Consider the following 18,083-nt stretch of genomic DNA (forward strand, 5'->3'; position numbering starts at 1 on the left):
ATTTCAATGTTTTAAATTAATCACTTTGACATTTATGTCAAATTTCCAGTAAAAGCTCAGTACATACTTGTCACTACTGGCGCTCGCGAATTTTTAATTATCCCCTCTACCTACGAGCTCATAGCGTATAGAGTTATTCTTTAACAATATCGCTGTAATAATATTGTTGCTGGACAGGTAAATTGTCATTGTATACCGGGTGTACCAATCAAACTGTGTTTTTTTCTTAAAGTTCACCACACCCTGTGGAATATTGTACCATTTATAAAATATGTACTGACATTAAAACCCAACTATAGCTTCAGGTTTTCGTAACATTCTGTTTTTTTATTCATTCGCTTATGTTAATAAAATAATTAACACGAGATTTTACTGTCACCATTGCATGTAGTTGTCTTTTTAAAGACAAATCACATACTATGATTTTTTTGTGACGGATATTCTTGAGTTAAAGTTGATTTCATTTAATCGAATGAACTATCTTTCAATAACGTCGTCACAGGAACGCAACTCATAAATATTGGCAATATAATTTTAAAATCTTCTACTTTAAAATGTATATGTCAGATATGCAGATATGAATGAGTCATATTAAATTATTAGAAGGATTTTTTTACTAAACAACAACATTTTTGTTTAATTTAGTAATATTTTCTATTTTCATAACGGCGTCCGAGGTGGGTGTCTAAACGTCAATAAAATCATTTTTGTAAGTTAAAATTGTGGCTTAGTTCCCAATTAGAATAGTTAACTAAATTTTTCAATCTAAATTGTTACGAGGATGGGTACGTATTTTCGGCTGCAATGCTATTCAAATGGGGATTCATTTTTTTCGAATCCTGAGAAAACTAATAAGTATTTTTGAAAAATTTAAACGCAGAATGAAAGATTACGTTATTAGCGAGGGCCGAAAGTCCTTGAGAACTTCTATAATGTTTATTTTAATAAGTTACAGGGGTGAAAAACTAAGAAAATTTAGTGTGATATTTAATTTGAAATATCTCATTCAAAATAAACTTTTTATTTATTCTAAGGAACTTTAGGCCCTCGGTAATAAATAGTCTTTCATTCTGCGTTTGAATTTTTCAAAAATATTTATTGGTTTTTTCAGGATTCGAAAAAAATGAACACAATGTCCGTGGTAATATTTCCAAATCTATCCTCAATCCTATCCAAGATGGCGGAAAGTAAAAATGTGCCGTCATCTCTCTCTATAGTAAAAGAGGTAGATTTTGAAGAGAATACATTTAAATGTTGTCAAACAAAGCCTAATAAAACACTCGTTTGTATAGTATGTGGAAATAGTTATCATATCTCATGTGCTGTGAAAAACAAAGTGAAATTCTTCAAGATAGGGGATTCGTGTGTAATCTGTTGCCAAAATAGTGATGGACAACCCATCGAATCATTTAGTGCCATAGCGATAGAAAATCAGTGGTTAAAAAGGCTGTTAGCTGAAAAAGATGATAAGTACAATTTATTATTAGATAACAATAATCTATTAAAATCAAATAATGAACATTTGCTAGAAAAATTAAATTTATTGAAATCAGAAATAACCAGAACCAAAATCTCACAAAAACCCAACACAACTGCTAATGAGGGTTTAATAAAAACTCAAGGTAATGAAGATAAGACAGCCAGTGTCCAGTCAACGAATTATAAATAGGTATTTTAACAATTACCCATGTTTTTAATGAATACAGGGTGTTTTTAAATAAGTGTGGAAAACTTCAAGGGGTAATTTTACATGACAAAATAATGACATTTTGCTTTATAAACCTTTGTCCGTAAATGCTTCGTTTCTGAGATAGACCCTAATAACACAAAACATTCCATGAATGTTCCTAGAATGTACACACAGGACATTGAAAACATTCCTGGAATGTCCCCAAATGCACACGAATGTCCCTGGAAAGTCCCAGGAAAGTGCTGTGTCAGCATTTTAAATATTCTTAGAATGTTCTGTTGGAACATTCCATGAATGTCTACGAATGTTCTTTGGACATTCACAGTCTATTTTTTAGACTGAATGTCTTGTTGGAACATTCCATGAATGTTCTTTGGACATTCACAGTATATTTTTAGACTGAATGTCTTGTTAGAACATTCCATGAATGTCTACGAACGTTCTTTGAACATTCACAGTATATTTTTTAGACATTCACTGAAATATATCGTCAGTAATGTGACAATACCTCCTATATGTTTTTTCATGAGGTTTGCAGGAGACGAAAAACATTTTTTAAGGTCACTTTCTGTTTTCGTACGTATTCTGACTTTTTTGTAGTAAATAGATAGTTGAATTTACTGCAAAACAAGTCAAAAAATATATGAAAACAGGAGGTGGCCGAAACAAGTTTTTAGTCTATCTTACAAATCTCTTGAAAAAAACAGATAGGAGGTATTGTCACATCACTGACGATATGTGGCCATACCAAATAATACATCCTTGATAAATATAAACATTTTTATTGCAAAAAATCTTTACATACATTTTTTAATGTAATTTACTGACATTCCTAAATATTATAAAAAAATGTGTCACATTTGCTTTGTAAACCTTTCTTTTGCTTTTCGTAGCCACATATTCCGTTTCCTTTCTGGTTTTTTGTAGACCACTTCTCTCAGCTGATTCTAAAAGAAAATAAAATAAAAGGTAATTTTTCTATCCTTTACAATTAACAATCAGAAGAAATATTATTTACAGGTAATAATACGCATAAATAATAATAATAAAAAAATAAATATTAAATATTTAAATAAATAATAAATAATATTTAATAAATAAAATAAAAATAATGAACATTTTGTATTTTGACAACGACATCCGACGTGGAAGTAGAAACCTTAATAAAATTATTTTTTCAAGTAAATTGTGGCTTATTTCCTCATTAGAATAGTTAATTACAAAAAAGCCACAAAGAAATAGATTTTTCACAAACAAATAAGTATTTAGTATTCATTATATTTATTGTTTTTATTATTTACTTTAATGTCCTACTGGTACATTATTTGACAAATAATGACATTTCGAAGTCTGTTAAGTATGATATAACGCCCTTGGACATTAAATTTAAATAACGACTTAGATACTGTCAAGTTGACAAATATCAACCTAAGTAAAACTATGGTTACCACAATTATGTTACTACTGTTACTGGTAAATGTACTTATTTAAAAACTAATCAATTCAAAATTCATTCAAATTTTTCGCATATAAAGAATAATTTAGTCAGACATTAAACGTTGAAGGCACCACAGGTATTATAATAATAACGCTTTCAGTCAACGTATATCCCTCAGGCCCTTGTTAAAAACACCATTGACCTCAAGCGTTATTATCCTTATAATACCCTTGGTACCTTAATAACTGTAACATAAGATTATACCTTAATTCTTGTTTTCTATTTCTGATGTTTTTATTTATTTACATTGAATATTAATCTGTTTTGTTGTATAATCTACTTCGCAATAATTATGTGATATATTTGACTTAAAATGAATTCAAAAATTTTTTGCAGTTGGGCAACAATGTCAACTTAGATCTCCGATGTAGATAATGAATTACAACAGTATCTATATTGTACAGACTGTATTATTAATTAGGTTATTTATTTATTTATTTATTGAAATATACATCCACCAGGTATAAACCCATAAAGGTGTACATAAGAAAACTACATACATTGACTGAACACTTGATGACAAAATATAAAATAAAATAAAGAATAACCAAAAATGTTTCTGTTGTTAATACACATACACAATAATAAACAAAGACCTTAATAAAGAAAAATAACATGGCATCAATTCGATAAGCTATTGTGTATTTCGCGTTTAAAGATGTTAAAACCAAGAAAAAAAATGCATATACCTGTGTGACATAAGCTATTGGAACAGCACAGTCTCTTAAACGAACAGATGAAAGTGAAGTTCTGTCAATATCTTTTTCTAAAAAGTGTTTTGAACATACTCCTCTATTAACAGATCTGATCTATACTTCATGTCTTCTTCGCAGGATCTTCTGGAACGCTAAAAATACAAAATATATGCATTACTAAGCATTATTAACAAATTTTAGTTTTAAATAAAAAATATGATTAATGGACTCACAAAATATTATAAAACAGCTTAGAAATTGTTTATTAGTATAGTCGGTTCCCCAAACTCTGACACAACTGGCTAGTGATTTTAGTAGGTATTTTTTTTTGTTTTTGGCCAATTTTGCCAAAATTACAGTAATTATTAACTATTTAGTTATTATTTTTTTTTGCCAATTTTACCAAATTGGCAAAATTATTTACTAAAATCACTAGCCAGTTGTGTCTGAGACTCAGTAGTACCTACTGAGACTGAGTTTAGCAAATCGACTATAATATAATATTCTGTGTATTCATTAGTTGGTACTGCATATTATAGTGTATGGTCTACCATACTATTTATAAAGGCATACATTAGCAAAAACGCAAAAAGAATTACTTTAGTTTTACAAATCCTATTGTTATTACCTCTATTTACTATTTTAGTTAGGAATAAGCGAAGTTTGTGGCTTATTCACAATTATTATTAAAATAATAAATGGATATGACCAATTATTAACTTATAAAATAAAATAATAATTCTTCTGATTTATGCCTTTTATTCACTTTGTTATATCTAGGTTACTTAAAAGATTTTTTATGAATAGTATTATTAGGGTATTAATAGTATTAATTTATTTTCTGAAATACAGGGCATGCCTTCGTTTACATATTTGCATACTAACCTTTTAATAGGGCTTTTCATTCACAGTCATTTGTTTGGAGCTTCTGTCATAATTGAACCGTTATTCCTGCAGATTTTTTTATCTACATTTGTTTCTGCTACTCCAACTGCGTTAAAAACAGGACACCATTTTATTCACTATGTTAATAATACTATTAAAGCTATTATAAAAGTATCCGAATTAAAAAAATATTCTTAAAAAGCACAAATAATACAAACGATCCACCCACGGCAAAGCAAGGTGGCCAAGATGAAGATGCCAAGATGGCCGAAGCGAGGTCGTTGGTTGGTCGTTTTTAGTCACGTGATGCCCTCTCAAGCGCCATGCACAAAAATATATGCACGGCGAATTTGAAAATGAACGCAAAAGAAATAAATATAAATGCCTCTCTTGGGTTTTGCATAAGTTATAAGTATTTTTTTTATTAACAAAATCGCATTCCAAATTGAATATTCGCGAACAATAATTTTTATTACATTTGTATGTTTATAATATTGTATTAATTGAACTTGGGAAACTCTTTAAATTTGACATATTATTGCACTGTAGGCCTAAAGTGTCACTTAGTTTGTCTGGTATGTTATAAGTAATGTTGTATCTGTTACACGTATGTATTATTTCGCAACTTAAAATATAGGAACATTGGTAGTATGTTCACAGAATGTCTTATGGTAACATTCCAGGAATAATTTAAACAGATGTTCACCGAATGTTCCCTAAATGTCCAGGACATTCAAATATTGATAGAACTTTGGTAGTACATTCCTGGAATGTTGTGTGTTGTTAGGGGAGGGGGTTGAAATTTTTCTTACAAACTAACGATTTATTTATTGCTTTAAAACCGCTGGAGATATGCCAATGCAATTTGGTGGGTTTTAAGACGTAGTTATTGTACATTTTTTGACATACAAGTTAGAATTTAATATTCACCATTGGCGCGCATACGGGTAATATGAGCGGTTATATTACACGTATGCGCGCCAATGGTGAATATTAAATGCTTAATTGCATGTCAAAAAATGTGCAATAACTACGTCTTAAAACCGGCCAAATTTCATTTGCATATCTCAACCAGTTTTAAAGCAATAAATAAATCGTCATTTTGTAATAAAAATTTCAACACCCCCTATCTCGGAAACGAAGCATTTGCACACATACCGTTTATAAAGCAAACTCTCATTATTTTTTATGCAAAATTTCCCCTTAAAGTTGGCCATACTTTTTTAAAACACCCTGTATTGATGAAAGACATGGCTAGTTGTTAAAGTACCTAACTTTTTTATGGTCCAATGTAAGCGAATGAATCAAAAAACAAAATGTTGAGAAAACATGAGGCTATCGTTGGAATTTTATTTCAGTATTTTATAAATGCTAGAATGTTCCACAGGGTGATGCGAACTTTGAGAAAAAACACAGTTTGATTGGTACACCCGGTATGCAATGAAAATTTAACTGTTTAGCAACAATACTATTACAGCGATATTGTTAAAGAATAAGGCTATAATATATAAAAAAAAATCACTTAAATCGGACAACAGGTTTAGGAAATTCCAGACCTCAAAAATGACCCATTTTTAAGGTGTCCGGTTATTTTTGCACCCCAGTGTATTATTAAAAAATCACTTAAACACTTTTCCTCTTTTCTCGATTGAGTATTAGTTTTTGTTGTACATATAAATTATTACAATCACTGAATACAAAGGTTTGTTCCAACACGACCGAGAACCGTCACGAAACGGTAACGCTCCTGCGCAGTAAAGAAAATCCGTTCCAACAAAAATATGATCGTCATCGGATCGTCCTTCCCACTGTTCCAACAAGAATTGTGATCTTTCGGTGACGGTTTCGTGATGATCATTTCAGTAATCGGGCAAATGCATAATGTGCTGGTTGGACTGACTTGAGCACTAGGATTTAATTCTTTAAATTTTTTGAGCCTTTGATCGACTAAAAGCACACAAGCTGTCACCAACAAAAATGACAAATATATGATTACCGTCATGGGACGATAACTGGGCGATACAATTACGAACATGCGCACAACAAACGGTACAAGTAGTTTCGTGACGGTTTCTGGGCCGTCCAAAAGTTCATGTTGGAACAAACCTTTGAAAAAATTATCACATTTGTTAACTGAATTAATAATTTGCAATTATAAAAATAACAGTTATCCAAGACCAAAAGCCATCTCTTTAAATTAATGATGACATTTTCAAGTAGAATGACATTCTAGTAAATGTTTACATATCCATACCAGTGTGAATTTTACTACACGTAATTTGCCGTGTAAAGACAGAAAAAGTAGGGATACATGTAAAATATTTGCGAATTATGTACCGATGGCCTTAAGAGTATGTTTTAAGACCTAATTAAAATGTTTAGAAAACATTGTTTAATATTATATTCCTTCTTTTCAGACATTTTTGACGATTGTTTGGCTCATGGCAGAATTGTGGGTGGTCGATCTGCCAAAATTGAAGAGTATCCTTATCAATTAAGTTTAAGGTATTTCTATTTCATTTTGCTACATTGAGTATTAACGCGAATAATATATTATGAAAAAATTATGAGATATACAAACGATAAGTTTCTTCTTCTTTTACATACGTGTCGATGACCCATTGATGACCTACAGCAGTCCTGCAAATTTTATGCAAGTTTTCACAGACATTAATTGCCATTCTGTGGACTAACATTCCGTGTTACAGTCCATACGTAATTTGTATTGACACTTGACAACCTAACGTAACCTGTGAGTGACCTAACCTTAAATTTTGTTGTAAAGAAAATTCCAAACGTCAGAATTTGTATTTTTTCAGTGTGTATGGTGTGTAGTGTTTTTGGCAATAGTCACATTATAAAATGAGTTCCTCCAAAAATTCCAAAGGAGAGCAATATCACCTTCGTTGGAACAACTTTCTTCATAACATGGTGCAGATATTTTCTGATTTGAAACAAGAGGGGCAACTTGTAGATGTGACTCTTATGTGTCAAGAACAACAAATTAAAGCACATAAAATAGTATTGGCCGCTTGTAGTGATTTTTTTATGAACTTATTTACAACTATTAATGACGTTCATCCTATTATCAAGTTCTCAGATATCTCCTTGTCACATTTAAAGAAGATAGTCGAATTTATTTATCATGGGGAGGTAAAGGTAGTTGATGACGATCTTCATTCTGTATTGACTTTAGGTGAAATGTTTGGAGTCAAAGGTTTGTCAGCAGTTAAAATGAAAGGACAAGAGAGTTCATCAAATACACCTGTAAATAAACCAGTAAATTATACAATTTTAAACAAATATCCAACATTAACACCAATCAAAAATCTTAGGCGGCCTAGTTTAGATGAGTCTACAAATGAACCAACACAAAAGAAAATAAAAGTAGAGTCTGATTCCCCAAATATAGAAAAGCCGATTATTGTCATAGATGATCACAAAGAAACTGATAATACAAGTAGTCAGATGGAATTAATAAAACAACCAACAAATTATACCCGTCTACAAGATATCAGAAGTGAGGATAACAACAAAAATCATACAACCAAACGTAAGCAAAATGCTTCGAAGGTTAGTGAAAAAGGCCCAACTGAAAGACCCAACCCGTTTATATTATTTTGCAAGGATTGGAGGAAGAAATTAATAACCGAGCATCCGGACGAGGATTTTAAAAGAATATCTATTCGTTTGGGAAGTTTATGGAGGTCATTGACGGCTGAAACTAGAGAATCATACTACGCACTTGCTCGTAAAACTTAGTTAGGCCAAACAGTTAAGCAACATTAAGGTGGGGTATGATTTGAAATATTGAATTTATTTTTATTATTTCAAATAAAAGTGCATACTTTCAAGAATACTCTCTGAAATTTTCAAAATAATCGGAGTAAAATTACCAGAGATACAGCGCGTTGCATATCCCTACCTTCGACTCGCTTTGCTGTGACTTCGCGCCAGCAAGCTTGAGCGTAGTGAGAAACGTTAAAGAGCTGTTCGCCTTCTCTTTTGTAGATTACTCCTCGATTCAAAAACATATTCCAATGTGCATCACTTTACGATTTGACAGACAAATAAGAAGATGAAGAATGCTTTAAACGCATTTTTCTCAAAACTGCTTTTTCAAATGTGGTGGACATTGTAACTGAAAAACTACTCGGCCGATCTACCTGATATTTTGCACAGATTTTCTTTAGACATTTCATGAGGTAACAACGTCGAGATATTTTTCTTTTTTTGCTTATTATTTGTTCAACAATAATAAATCTGTTGATTTTCACAAAATTTTTACCAAAAATTTCTTTTTTTATTTCTGAGTGATACCAAAAATTCAAAAATTATTAAAAATAAAAAAACTTGATGTTGTGACCTCGTAAAACTCATAAGCTAATTAAATCTTTTTGAATTTTTTGTTTCGTATGATCTAGTGACGAGTTCTGATGTCCACCGCAAAATTCATTTTTTTGTGAGCTGCCTGTCAAAATTTGTCACCAATGGCTTATTTTTTAATATTTTGGACTGAATTTTTTTCTAAATATTCTTTGAATTGTACTTAATATGTTTATGTAATTTAAAAATAAAATAATTGTTCCATAGCTTCGAAAAAAATTCACAAAAATGATCCTGATATGTTGATTTCAAACCATACCCCCCCCCCCTCCCCTTAATTTATTGTGCATTGAGTTTTATTATTACAGTAAAACCTCGATATAACAGACTAATTGGGGGGCGGGGTGTCTGTTAAAGCGTAAAGTCCATTATATAAGAATAGGTTAATGGACCTATAGTCCTTTAATATAAAGGTAACCTATATAATGACAGAAGTGTCAAAATTGTCATTAGTGTCAAAATTTGATAATAGTGGAGTAAACTTGCCTGAGGTTGGACCAATTACAAACAAGCTTTACAGCACGGGAAATTTGAATTACTCCTCTTGGTTTAAAAACAGACGATATTGTTGCCAAGCCACAATGTAGGTTAGGAACTGTCAACTCCAATAAATAATTTGTTAATTGTCGTTTTTTTTCGACAATGTTCAAAAAAGCGTTCAAAAAAGAATTTATCTTGTGATCAATTATATTGTTAAAATTATTGGATTAATAATTCTTCTTTAATTATTAAATAATTTGATGTTGCAAGGAGAACAACAAAGTCTGGTTTCGTAATCCAAAGAAGCGAAAGGGTTGTTCTCTTAAGTTATTATTGTTACAATTTTGAACTTAGTGCAAACATTTATAGGGATTTACCGAGGGGTAAACCACTAGCCTCAAAATTGTACAATGATTTCCAAATTTGGCAATCATTGCTTAATGATTCCCAACTATTTCTGATGATTCCTAAGGATTTCTAGGTTTTGCAACATGATTCCTAGGTATTTCCATATGATTTCCAAGGATTTCCATATGATTTGCAAGGATTTCCATATGATTTCCATGTGGTTTCAAAGGATTTCCATATGATTCCCATTTCAGTTTTTATTATTTTATAGGATTTAAATTTAAAACCGATAATAAAAATAATTAAAAACCAATAATTAAGCAAAGTAGCTTTATTAACATAATAAATAACATAAAAAAATATGTTTAATTTTTTAATGATTTGATGGATTTGATTGTTTTGTATTTCTGTTTAATAGCAATCAAATCATTTCTTTTTAAAGAAAATGGTTCAGTTCCGCTTAGACTAACTGGTCCATAAAATATAAACTCTTTGTGAACATCTTGGATATCATCTTTTTTGGGCCACTTAAAAGTATCCAGGTCTTGTTGTAAAAATTTCACTTTAAACTTTTCTGAGCTGTAGCTGTTGATGACACGCCCTAGATACCATTGTGTATCATAAAACACAGCATAATAAGATTCTAGCTGAATTACTGGCATTTTTGTACTTTCGTTATGGCAATCTTCTAAGTCAGAGAAATCTTCACTCAAAGTTTCACTTTCTAAGCTAATCTCATCTGATTCAGATCGAGATTCAGATGTACTATCTTTATGAGCTCGTTCATGAGGTTGACGAAACATTTTTCTTTTTTTGATATTGCCTGCTGGTTGAAGTCCTTGGCCTGGCTTTTTCCTGAACTGTTTTTTTTTTGATAACCCCTTATGCGTATTTTTAACTGTCATTCCCTTTACCCGGAGCAGTCTGTCGGTTGATAAACGACCCTGTTTTTCCTGAAAAAACCAAATTAGAGTAGATTTTTTTATAATTCGTGTTTTTTTGTCTTTAAGTGTCACTGACAGACACGATTTTTGTGCTTTCTTTTGACCCGTATAGTCTCTCAAATGTAAAGAGTCATAATTATTAAATGTAGAGGTATATTCAAGAAACTCCCGGTCTTCATTAGAAAAGTCTGGCTCGAGGTCTGGCTCATGTTCCTTTGAAATGGTATCAGTGATAATTATACTTCCCTGCACCTCTTCTTGCTCTTCCGGATTGTCACAAGTCGGTAAATTAATTTCTATACAACAATCCCTGTTCATTTCCATCCCAATTTTTTTAGCGTCAGATAGTGCGTCTTCTTGGGCCTTTTTAATTATGTTAATCATTTCATCAGTTGATGGAAACTCAGTTACTTTAAAGACACTTGAATTATTTCCAAGTCGTTTGTTTTCTTGCCTGGGGAATCTAAAATTGGGACCTGGAAAATAAAGGATTGATCAAATCGAGAATTAAAATAACTTTAGCAGCCAATATGTTATTTACCTAAGTCTGTGCTTATCTCATGCATAGCTTGTATACGTTTTAATCTTCTTAAAACATCCAGCAGTGTATAATTTATCATAGTTGAAAATGTGCTACTCATGGACCGAGTTTCTCTAAATACTTTTTCACATGGCTGACTGCTATACAGCCATGGAAGAAAAGCTTCTGAAATTCCATTTTGCCGAAGTTTTTCAATGACTAAAATAATTCCATGAGCGTTTATTTCTATGCATGTATAGGCATTTGTGGTGATAAAATTCTTTTGGATATTTTCACCATTTTTTTTTAGCCAGGCTTTCCAAATACGCATGAAAAAAGTTGAATACCAAATTAGGTATACTCGTCTTTCAACACTAATTTCTTTTAACAAGAATGCATCCAATATGTTGCGAGTCAGTATTAAATATTGCCTTGTAGCTTTGGCGTTGGGAACTTCCTTAAGCATATTTGTGACATGTTCAGAACTTAACTTGTCTATTGCATTGAAGTTCATTTTGTCGGAAGCTAAAAAGAAAAGTGTCAGTGCATAGCTCAAAAATGTTTTGTGGACCGAAAATTATTATCTATGTAATACAGCCAAATGCATAATAGTCCTACCATAGCTACATACATACATACATATATATCTAGTTGGGACTTTAATTTGAATAAAGCTGACAAATTGATATATTTTTACGTTTTTCTGGAAGATTCTTGATTAGAAAAGTAAGTAGCAAATTTATTCTAGTATACTTACATTCAAGGAAGCTCTTGCATAATAAGTGTTTATCTCTAGGATAGTTTTCAATTATGTACCGGATATTGTCAATAGATACTCGTTTTCCTCCCATATTCATAGAAATATTTTCATTTAATAAACGAGTCTTAAGCTTCGTTGATATATGTATAGTGTCTTGAAAAACTGCTGGATTTTCTAAATTGTAATTCGCCTAAAAATAATTACAAATTAAGTATAGAATAGTAGAGCAAAATATGTATTGTTTTCGAGATTGTTTTATAGTGAGAAAAAAAATAAAAATTTTTGAGGTTTTATAAAATTATGAATTTAGAATATCACAGTACTATATAACTAACCTGAAAATAGGGAGAGTAAGGGTTCAATGAAGTAAATGACAATTTCGATATAATTTTCATACTTTTTAAGCACCGAGTGTCACCATCGCTTGAAAAGCCCAAAATTGTAATTCCATGTTTTCCTGCTTCCTTTATGAGATATTGCCATCGTTTATAAACATCTTCTGAGGTAAATCTATTATCACTGCCAAATATTGATATACAAAATGCGGGTGATCCATCTACTAATGGCTGAGCCATAAAAATATATGCATTTATTGCTAATGTTTTATTCTTAAAAGCATTTTCAATGTCGCTAACTGAATCAACTGGGAATTTGTTAATGCGAGGAAATCTCGTGTGTTCCTGTAAAGGTGCTACAAAGCCAACCATTTGATTTGAAGCTGAATCATATTGGACTTTTTTGATGAGTGCAGTTTGATCTTCGGATATAAAAATTATGGGTGGATAATTTCTCTTTTGTAAATAAAGTTTTAAGTCTTCAATTCTCACTTCACCCTCTAATATATTATTCATTTCTTCTAGTTGTCTGTGAATAGTTGTGACAGAAGGCAGTATATTTTTTAAATTTGAGTGCAATATTTCATAACTCATCCTTCCTGCGCTAATGAATATATAAAGCCAGAATCGTTTCATTCCATCATCAAATTTATTTGTGTGTCCTGATTTATTTTTAGAGTTTCTTATTGCTGAGTCTAATAGATATTTTAGTAGGCCTTTGGTGCCATAATTAAATTTATTAATGCCTTGATTTTCGGTAAGGATACTTAGGGTGTTTGTAACTTCTGGGTTAGTGTCTATGGCATGATTTATGGTATTTAGAAAAGTTGTTATTTGTGTTTGATGATATGGTAACTCATTTAATATGCGCAAGCTTCTTTCTCTTCTGGAATTGCTATCATCAAATAAAGATTTAGCTTTGGGAGACTTTACTTTTTCAGAACCATTATTGCTTTGATTGATTTCCGCTACATTGTCAAGAAAGAAAAAATCTTCCAATGGAGATGAATTGTCTGGATTATACTCTAATTCAGATACTGGGATATCATTTACAACTTGGCTGGCTCCTTGATGTTCCTCAGTAGAAAAATCATTAACAACAATTGTTCTTAGTTGACTCGACGATTGATTATCTGTTGGAGAGTCTGTGTCGAGGTCTGTGTTATAGTGTAAAAAAACCCCATTAGGATTATTTTGCTGTGCCTCATCATGAATTTCGTAATTTTGGTCAATGAACGAATCGTTTTGACTCAATTCAGTAGTCAATTCCAAGTGCAATCCAGATGATGTCGAAGCTCCATAATTTAAATCTGTATTGGGATCGGTTAGGTCAAAGAGATTTCCTCTTGGATCTTCAAAATCTTGGTTTAAGTCACATTTTTTATTAGCATCTTTTTTTATAAAGTTAAGTATAGTGGTCTGAATTTCGGGTTTCTGCGGTTTAATCGGTAATTTTTTAGTTAAGTTGGTTCCATCATCTTTAAAATGTATTTTATAATGTCTCAGGAAGTTTGAAATCACCCATTTTCTTCCGGTTTTGGAGTTCTTCACTGAATAGGCTGAAGAAATAAATGTACATAAAGGGCAAGATATTTTTGCAGTAAATTCACCATCCATTTTGACTTTAGGGTTTTTGGAATTATTTAAAACATCTTGTAATCGTTCTTCACTAATTTTGCCTTTGTCGAATTCATTTCGTGAAAATTTATCGATATAGCTTCGACTAATATTTAAAACATGCTGCATCGCATAATTAACTTGCTCTTCATCTTGAGAAACACAACCATCATTTGGAGTACAAAAACCATCGCCTTCATTACCACTCTCAGATCGAGATGTACTTTTATTTGTCACTGTTCTTCTCTTTTTGGGGAAAGTTTTTTCAGCTGGACAGCCTTCAGACCTTTCACAAAGAAGTGGACGTTTTAGCAGTTTAATTTTTTTTTCTGATTCTTCCTTTACAAAGCGCAAAAGCTTTTTATGGCCTTCCGGAATTTTAAATAGAGAGCATTCTTCGCTGACAATTCCAAACATTGCTTTTTTTTCTTCTCCTTTCAATACCTTTGAAAGGACGTCCCTTGCATAACACTCCATTCTCTCAATGTCTTCATCAATATTAAACTGTGAAAGGGAATATAAATTATCAAATCCGTTGTATATAAGAAGTGATTTGAGATAAGCGGGAACTTCAGCTTCAAAACTTTTTAACAAACCATTAATATATTCCATCGTAAGTAACCTGAAAATAATAACAAATCTAACTCTTAAATAAAGCAATGCCTTTTTACGAGTATATCTCGGAGTATATATAGTACCTATTCTTATTAGATACATTATAACAGTGCTGTCAGATTCGAGCACAGTTTGATTGCAACGACGTACTTAAGCCATACTCTCTAACTTTTACACTGTTCATAATAATTTTATTTTATTTTAATTATTATGTAATGTTAGTTCAGCTAGTCCTAACAAGAAAGGTATAAATTAGTTATCATTAAAAATGTAAAATTTATAGGGCCTGGTTGGAAATCAAAGAAGCCAGAATGTTTGCAGGGTTTGTTAATAATAAATACAAATTAATAAATTTAAATACAGTGAATGCAATATTGACCCTTTAAATTTACATAGATGCAAATCAAACAAATCTAAACAATTCAACTAGATTATTAGCTAAAGATGCTGATAATGTCGGTACAATCACATATTTTTTAAATTCCATACTCAAGAATTAGTATTACTTACCAGTTTTGTAATTTTTTAGCACTAAAAACACTCAAAAACCCACAAAATCTAAACAAAAACAAGGCAGCTAAAACATGTGTGAACACAAGTGATATTAAAAAGTGAGGTTATTTCTATGGATTTCCACATTGATTTCCATGGATTTCCAAGTGATTCCCATGGATTTCTATGTGATTCCCATGGATTTCTATGTGATTCCCATGGATTTCTATGTGATTCCCATGATTTCCATGTGATTCCTATGGATTCCCAAGTTGATTCCCATGTATTGCCAGGTGATTACCCAAAAAATGTACAATGATTTCTAATAGTGGTTTACCCCTCGGGATTTACATAAAATTGGCTACAAAATTAAGCATGATTTGAAAAACTTGAATTTTATTTCATTTTAGGGGGTTTTAGAACAAGCAAAACTGTTTATCAAGATGACATTTTTCGCTAAAATTGAAAATAAAAAAAGTTTTTCCTCTTGGGCACCCCAACCGTAGACACACTGTATAAATTAATTATGTTGTAGTGTAAATGAATTAAAATAAGTAGAAGGCTGTAATACATTAAAAATAAATGTACAGCTGGTTCCTAAAAAAACTGATACAACTCTTAAAGCGTATTTTGTAGAAAATTGAGCAGTGTATTTTGAAGGATAAAATTTGTTATTTACATACTGTCACTGTCACTGCCAAATCTTAAAGTTTGTCAGATAACTTATTCTATTCAACTTCAAAAAATGGCTCCACATGCTAGCAAAAGAAATAAAAGCAAGAATTGTAACGAAATTAGAAGATGTTTGGTCACTATCTGCCATAGCGAACCATTTTAACGTAAGCAGAACAACAGTTTTAAAACAATTCTTACTTTAATATATTGTTGAGTTAAGTCGTTTCTTTTATTCCAATGATATTAAAAATAATAACAACAACCCTATTTTAGTATTTTATGTAAAAACTATCATTTATATACTCTTTATAAAATGCAGGAATTCAAAATAATATCAAAATTTAGACCTTAATAATTATTACAATTTATGAATTAACATGTAATCAGCTGCTTGTTGTTTATTTATTTTATTATTTATCTGTCATAATAAATATAATATAATATCAGACCAGTCAAAATTTGATTGGTCGGTATTTAATACACTGCTCTTACTAAGAGTCGTATCAGTTTTTTTAGGAACCAGCTGTACATTAATTAAAGACTAAATAAAGTAGGTGTAAAATTATTCTTCGTCTTATTATTGCTCCCTCTCCTTCCGAAGGTTGGCGATCATTATGGCAATTGTAGCTTTGGGAACTACTGCACGAAAGATTTCTGCGGATGAGCGGTCAAACCATCTTCTCAGGTCTTTCAGCCACGAGTTCTGACGTCTTTATTTCTTTATTTTTCCAAGTAGGCCGACAATTGCTATTAGCAAATAACTTATATAAAAGAAAAAAATTACTGAATCACTTCGGAATCAATTTTTTAGGCTTATCTCATCGACATAAATAATTTTCTTTCGATAAGTTTAAAAAATGCCTCCTTTTCGAGTTATTTGTAATTTTTTGTTGAAAAGATGCCTTAAGGTACTAGTACACTTTAGAAGACCAAAAATAATCATTTTTTTCGAGAATTTTTTTCTCATAACCTTTATTAAAAATGAACATAAAACTTTTTACATATTAATATCTAACTCTTAGAGAGTACAAAAAATATATCTTTTTTCATTTATGCACGTACACTAATATTGTAGAGGGCGCAAAAGTCGAGGCCTCGAAAAATGATGGCGGACAGTTAATCTCAGGATTGGGATATCTGAAACAAAAAAGGCACCTCTACTGGTTTCGAAACTTATTAGTCTCTCATCAGGAGGCACATGCTGCACTCTCTGATTGGACTAGAATATGATGCGGCTGTATTTTCGTTTTGCAACGAAATTGAAAATGGTTATTCATTTTTGATTTACATGTTTACTCTGATTAGAGTACGAAGGGAACCATTCTCGTTGGAACTTTACCGCGCTGAGCAGATGGGACGTGAATTATAAATTGTAAAATTCCCTCATCTTCCTTAGTCTCAGCATCCGTATGGCTTGCAAATTGTAGAAGCCTCGGAGGTGTAACCAGAGAAGGTTTCCATTGTTTTCAGTCTGGTGGGATGTAGAGTAACATTACATTATTTTATATGCCATCAGAGTGAAAACTTAGTCTTTTGCTAGCAGTTGCCGCTAGGGCATCTATGCCATTTCGTTCGTTGCAATCCGTTACTGCACGCCGGGGTTTGTTTTAGTTGGATCAGAGAGAGCAGCATATGTGCCTCCTTGATGAGAGACTAATAAGTTTCGAAACCGGTAGAGGTGCTTGCTGCACTCTTTGATTGGACTAGAATATGATGCTGCTGTATTTTCGTTTTGCAACGAAATTGAAAATGGTTATTCATTTTTAATTGGGAATAGTTAAATGAAAGTCTAATAAACACAAAAAGTTTACATTTCTAAAGTACTTCCGTTTTTCACACATGTTCGGTAGGTGACAAATCAGCTGATCTTGATGGCAACTCCAAAGTTTCCATACCAGATTCTTGTATGAACTCCATGGTTTCCCGGGCAATGCAGGTCTTGCGATATCCTGTTGAAATATCGTATTTGGAATGGTTTGTATATAGGGACGTAAATCCGGTTGCATTACTTCAACAGTACCTATGTCGTCAAGTTGTAAGAGTGCCATTAATAAGAACTAGAGCTAGACCGGGCAGTATCGTCGCCCCTGCTAGCGAAATTATTCCGATTCAATTTTTTTGCACAAACTTACTCAAAAAGAGG

At 31.7% G+C, this 18,083-nt stretch overlaps 4 protein-coding genes and 1 long non-coding RNA gene across 5 annotated transcripts in view; 2 read left to right on the plus strand and 3 right to left on the minus strand.

The window, feature by feature from the left end:
- Positions 1-18,083, plus strand: part of LOC114326839 (trypsin-2-like) — a 34,474-nt gene that overhangs the window by 1,481 nt on the left and 14,910 nt on the right. The window contains exon 2 of the mRNA XM_028275300.2: positions 7,186-7,273. Within this exon, the coding sequence (XP_028131101.1) occupies positions 7,186-7,273 (88 nt within the window). The remainder of the gene's footprint in view (positions 1-7,185; positions 7,274-18,083) is intronic.
- Positions 2,092-5,232, minus strand: LOC114326843 (uncharacterized). The gene is made up of 3 exons (XR_007696972.1): positions 4,769-5,232; positions 3,878-4,035; positions 2,092-2,637 (listed from the first exon to the last, which is right to left on the minus strand). It is a non-coding gene; the product is annotated as an uncharacterized LOC114326843 (long non-coding RNA).
- LOC114326838 (zinc finger and BTB domain-containing protein 14-like) lies at positions 7,504-9,386 on the plus strand. The gene has a single exon (XM_028275299.2). It carries the CDS (start codon positions 7,631-7,633, stop codon positions 8,528-8,530), a length of 900 nt encoding a protein of 299 aa, XP_028131100.1. The 5' UTR covers positions 7,504-7,630; the 3' UTR covers positions 8,531-9,386.
- On the minus strand, positions 10,298-11,881 carry LOC126881719 (uncharacterized). The gene is made up of 2 exons (XM_050646153.1): positions 11,468-11,881; positions 10,298-11,402 (listed from the first exon to the last, which is right to left on the minus strand). The coding sequence occupies exons 1-2, from the start codon at positions 11,775-11,777 to the stop codon at positions 10,348-10,350; spliced, it is 1,365 nt and encodes a 454-aa protein (XP_050502110.1). The 5' UTR covers positions 11,778-11,881; the 3' UTR covers positions 10,298-10,347.
- LOC126881720 (uncharacterized) lies at positions 11,895-12,874 on the minus strand. The gene is made up of 2 exons (XM_050646154.1): positions 12,542-12,874; positions 11,895-12,396 (listed from the first exon to the last, which is right to left on the minus strand). The coding sequence occupies exons 1-2, from the start codon at positions 12,779-12,781 to the stop codon at positions 12,106-12,108; spliced, it is 531 nt and encodes a 176-aa protein (XP_050502111.1). The 5' UTR covers positions 12,782-12,874; the 3' UTR covers positions 11,895-12,105.

Source organism: Diabrotica virgifera, chromosome 3 (genome assembly GCF_917563875.1).
Source record: "Diabrotica virgifera virgifera chromosome 3, PGI_DIABVI_V3a".
Taxonomy (NCBI): domain Eukaryota; kingdom Metazoa; phylum Arthropoda; class Insecta; order Coleoptera; family Chrysomelidae; genus Diabrotica; species Diabrotica virgifera.

What these genes read in the sequence shown, in the direction of transcription:
- LOC126881719 (XM_050646153.1), bottom strand. Translation starts at nt 11,777, where the DNA reads ATGCGTATTTGGAAAGCCTGGCTAAAAAAAAATGGTGAAAATATCCAA. An exon ending in TGAGATAAGCACAGACTTAG is followed by an intron (nt 11,403 to 11,467) that starts GTAAATAACATA and finishes TTTATTTTCCAG; the next exon opens with GTCCCAATTTTAGATTCCCC.
- LOC114326838 (XM_028275299.2), top strand. Translation starts at nt 7,631, where the DNA reads ATGAGTTCCTCCAAAAATTCCAAAGGAGAGCAATATCACCTTCGTTGG.
- LOC126881720 (XM_050646154.1), bottom strand. Translation starts at nt 12,781, where the DNA reads ATGGCTCAGCCATTAGTAGATGGATCACCCGCATTTTGTATATCAATA. An exon ending in CTTACTCTCCCTATTTTCAG is followed by an intron (nt 12,397 to 12,541) that starts GTTAGTTATATA and finishes AATTATTTTTAG; the next exon opens with GCGAATTACAATTTAGAAAA.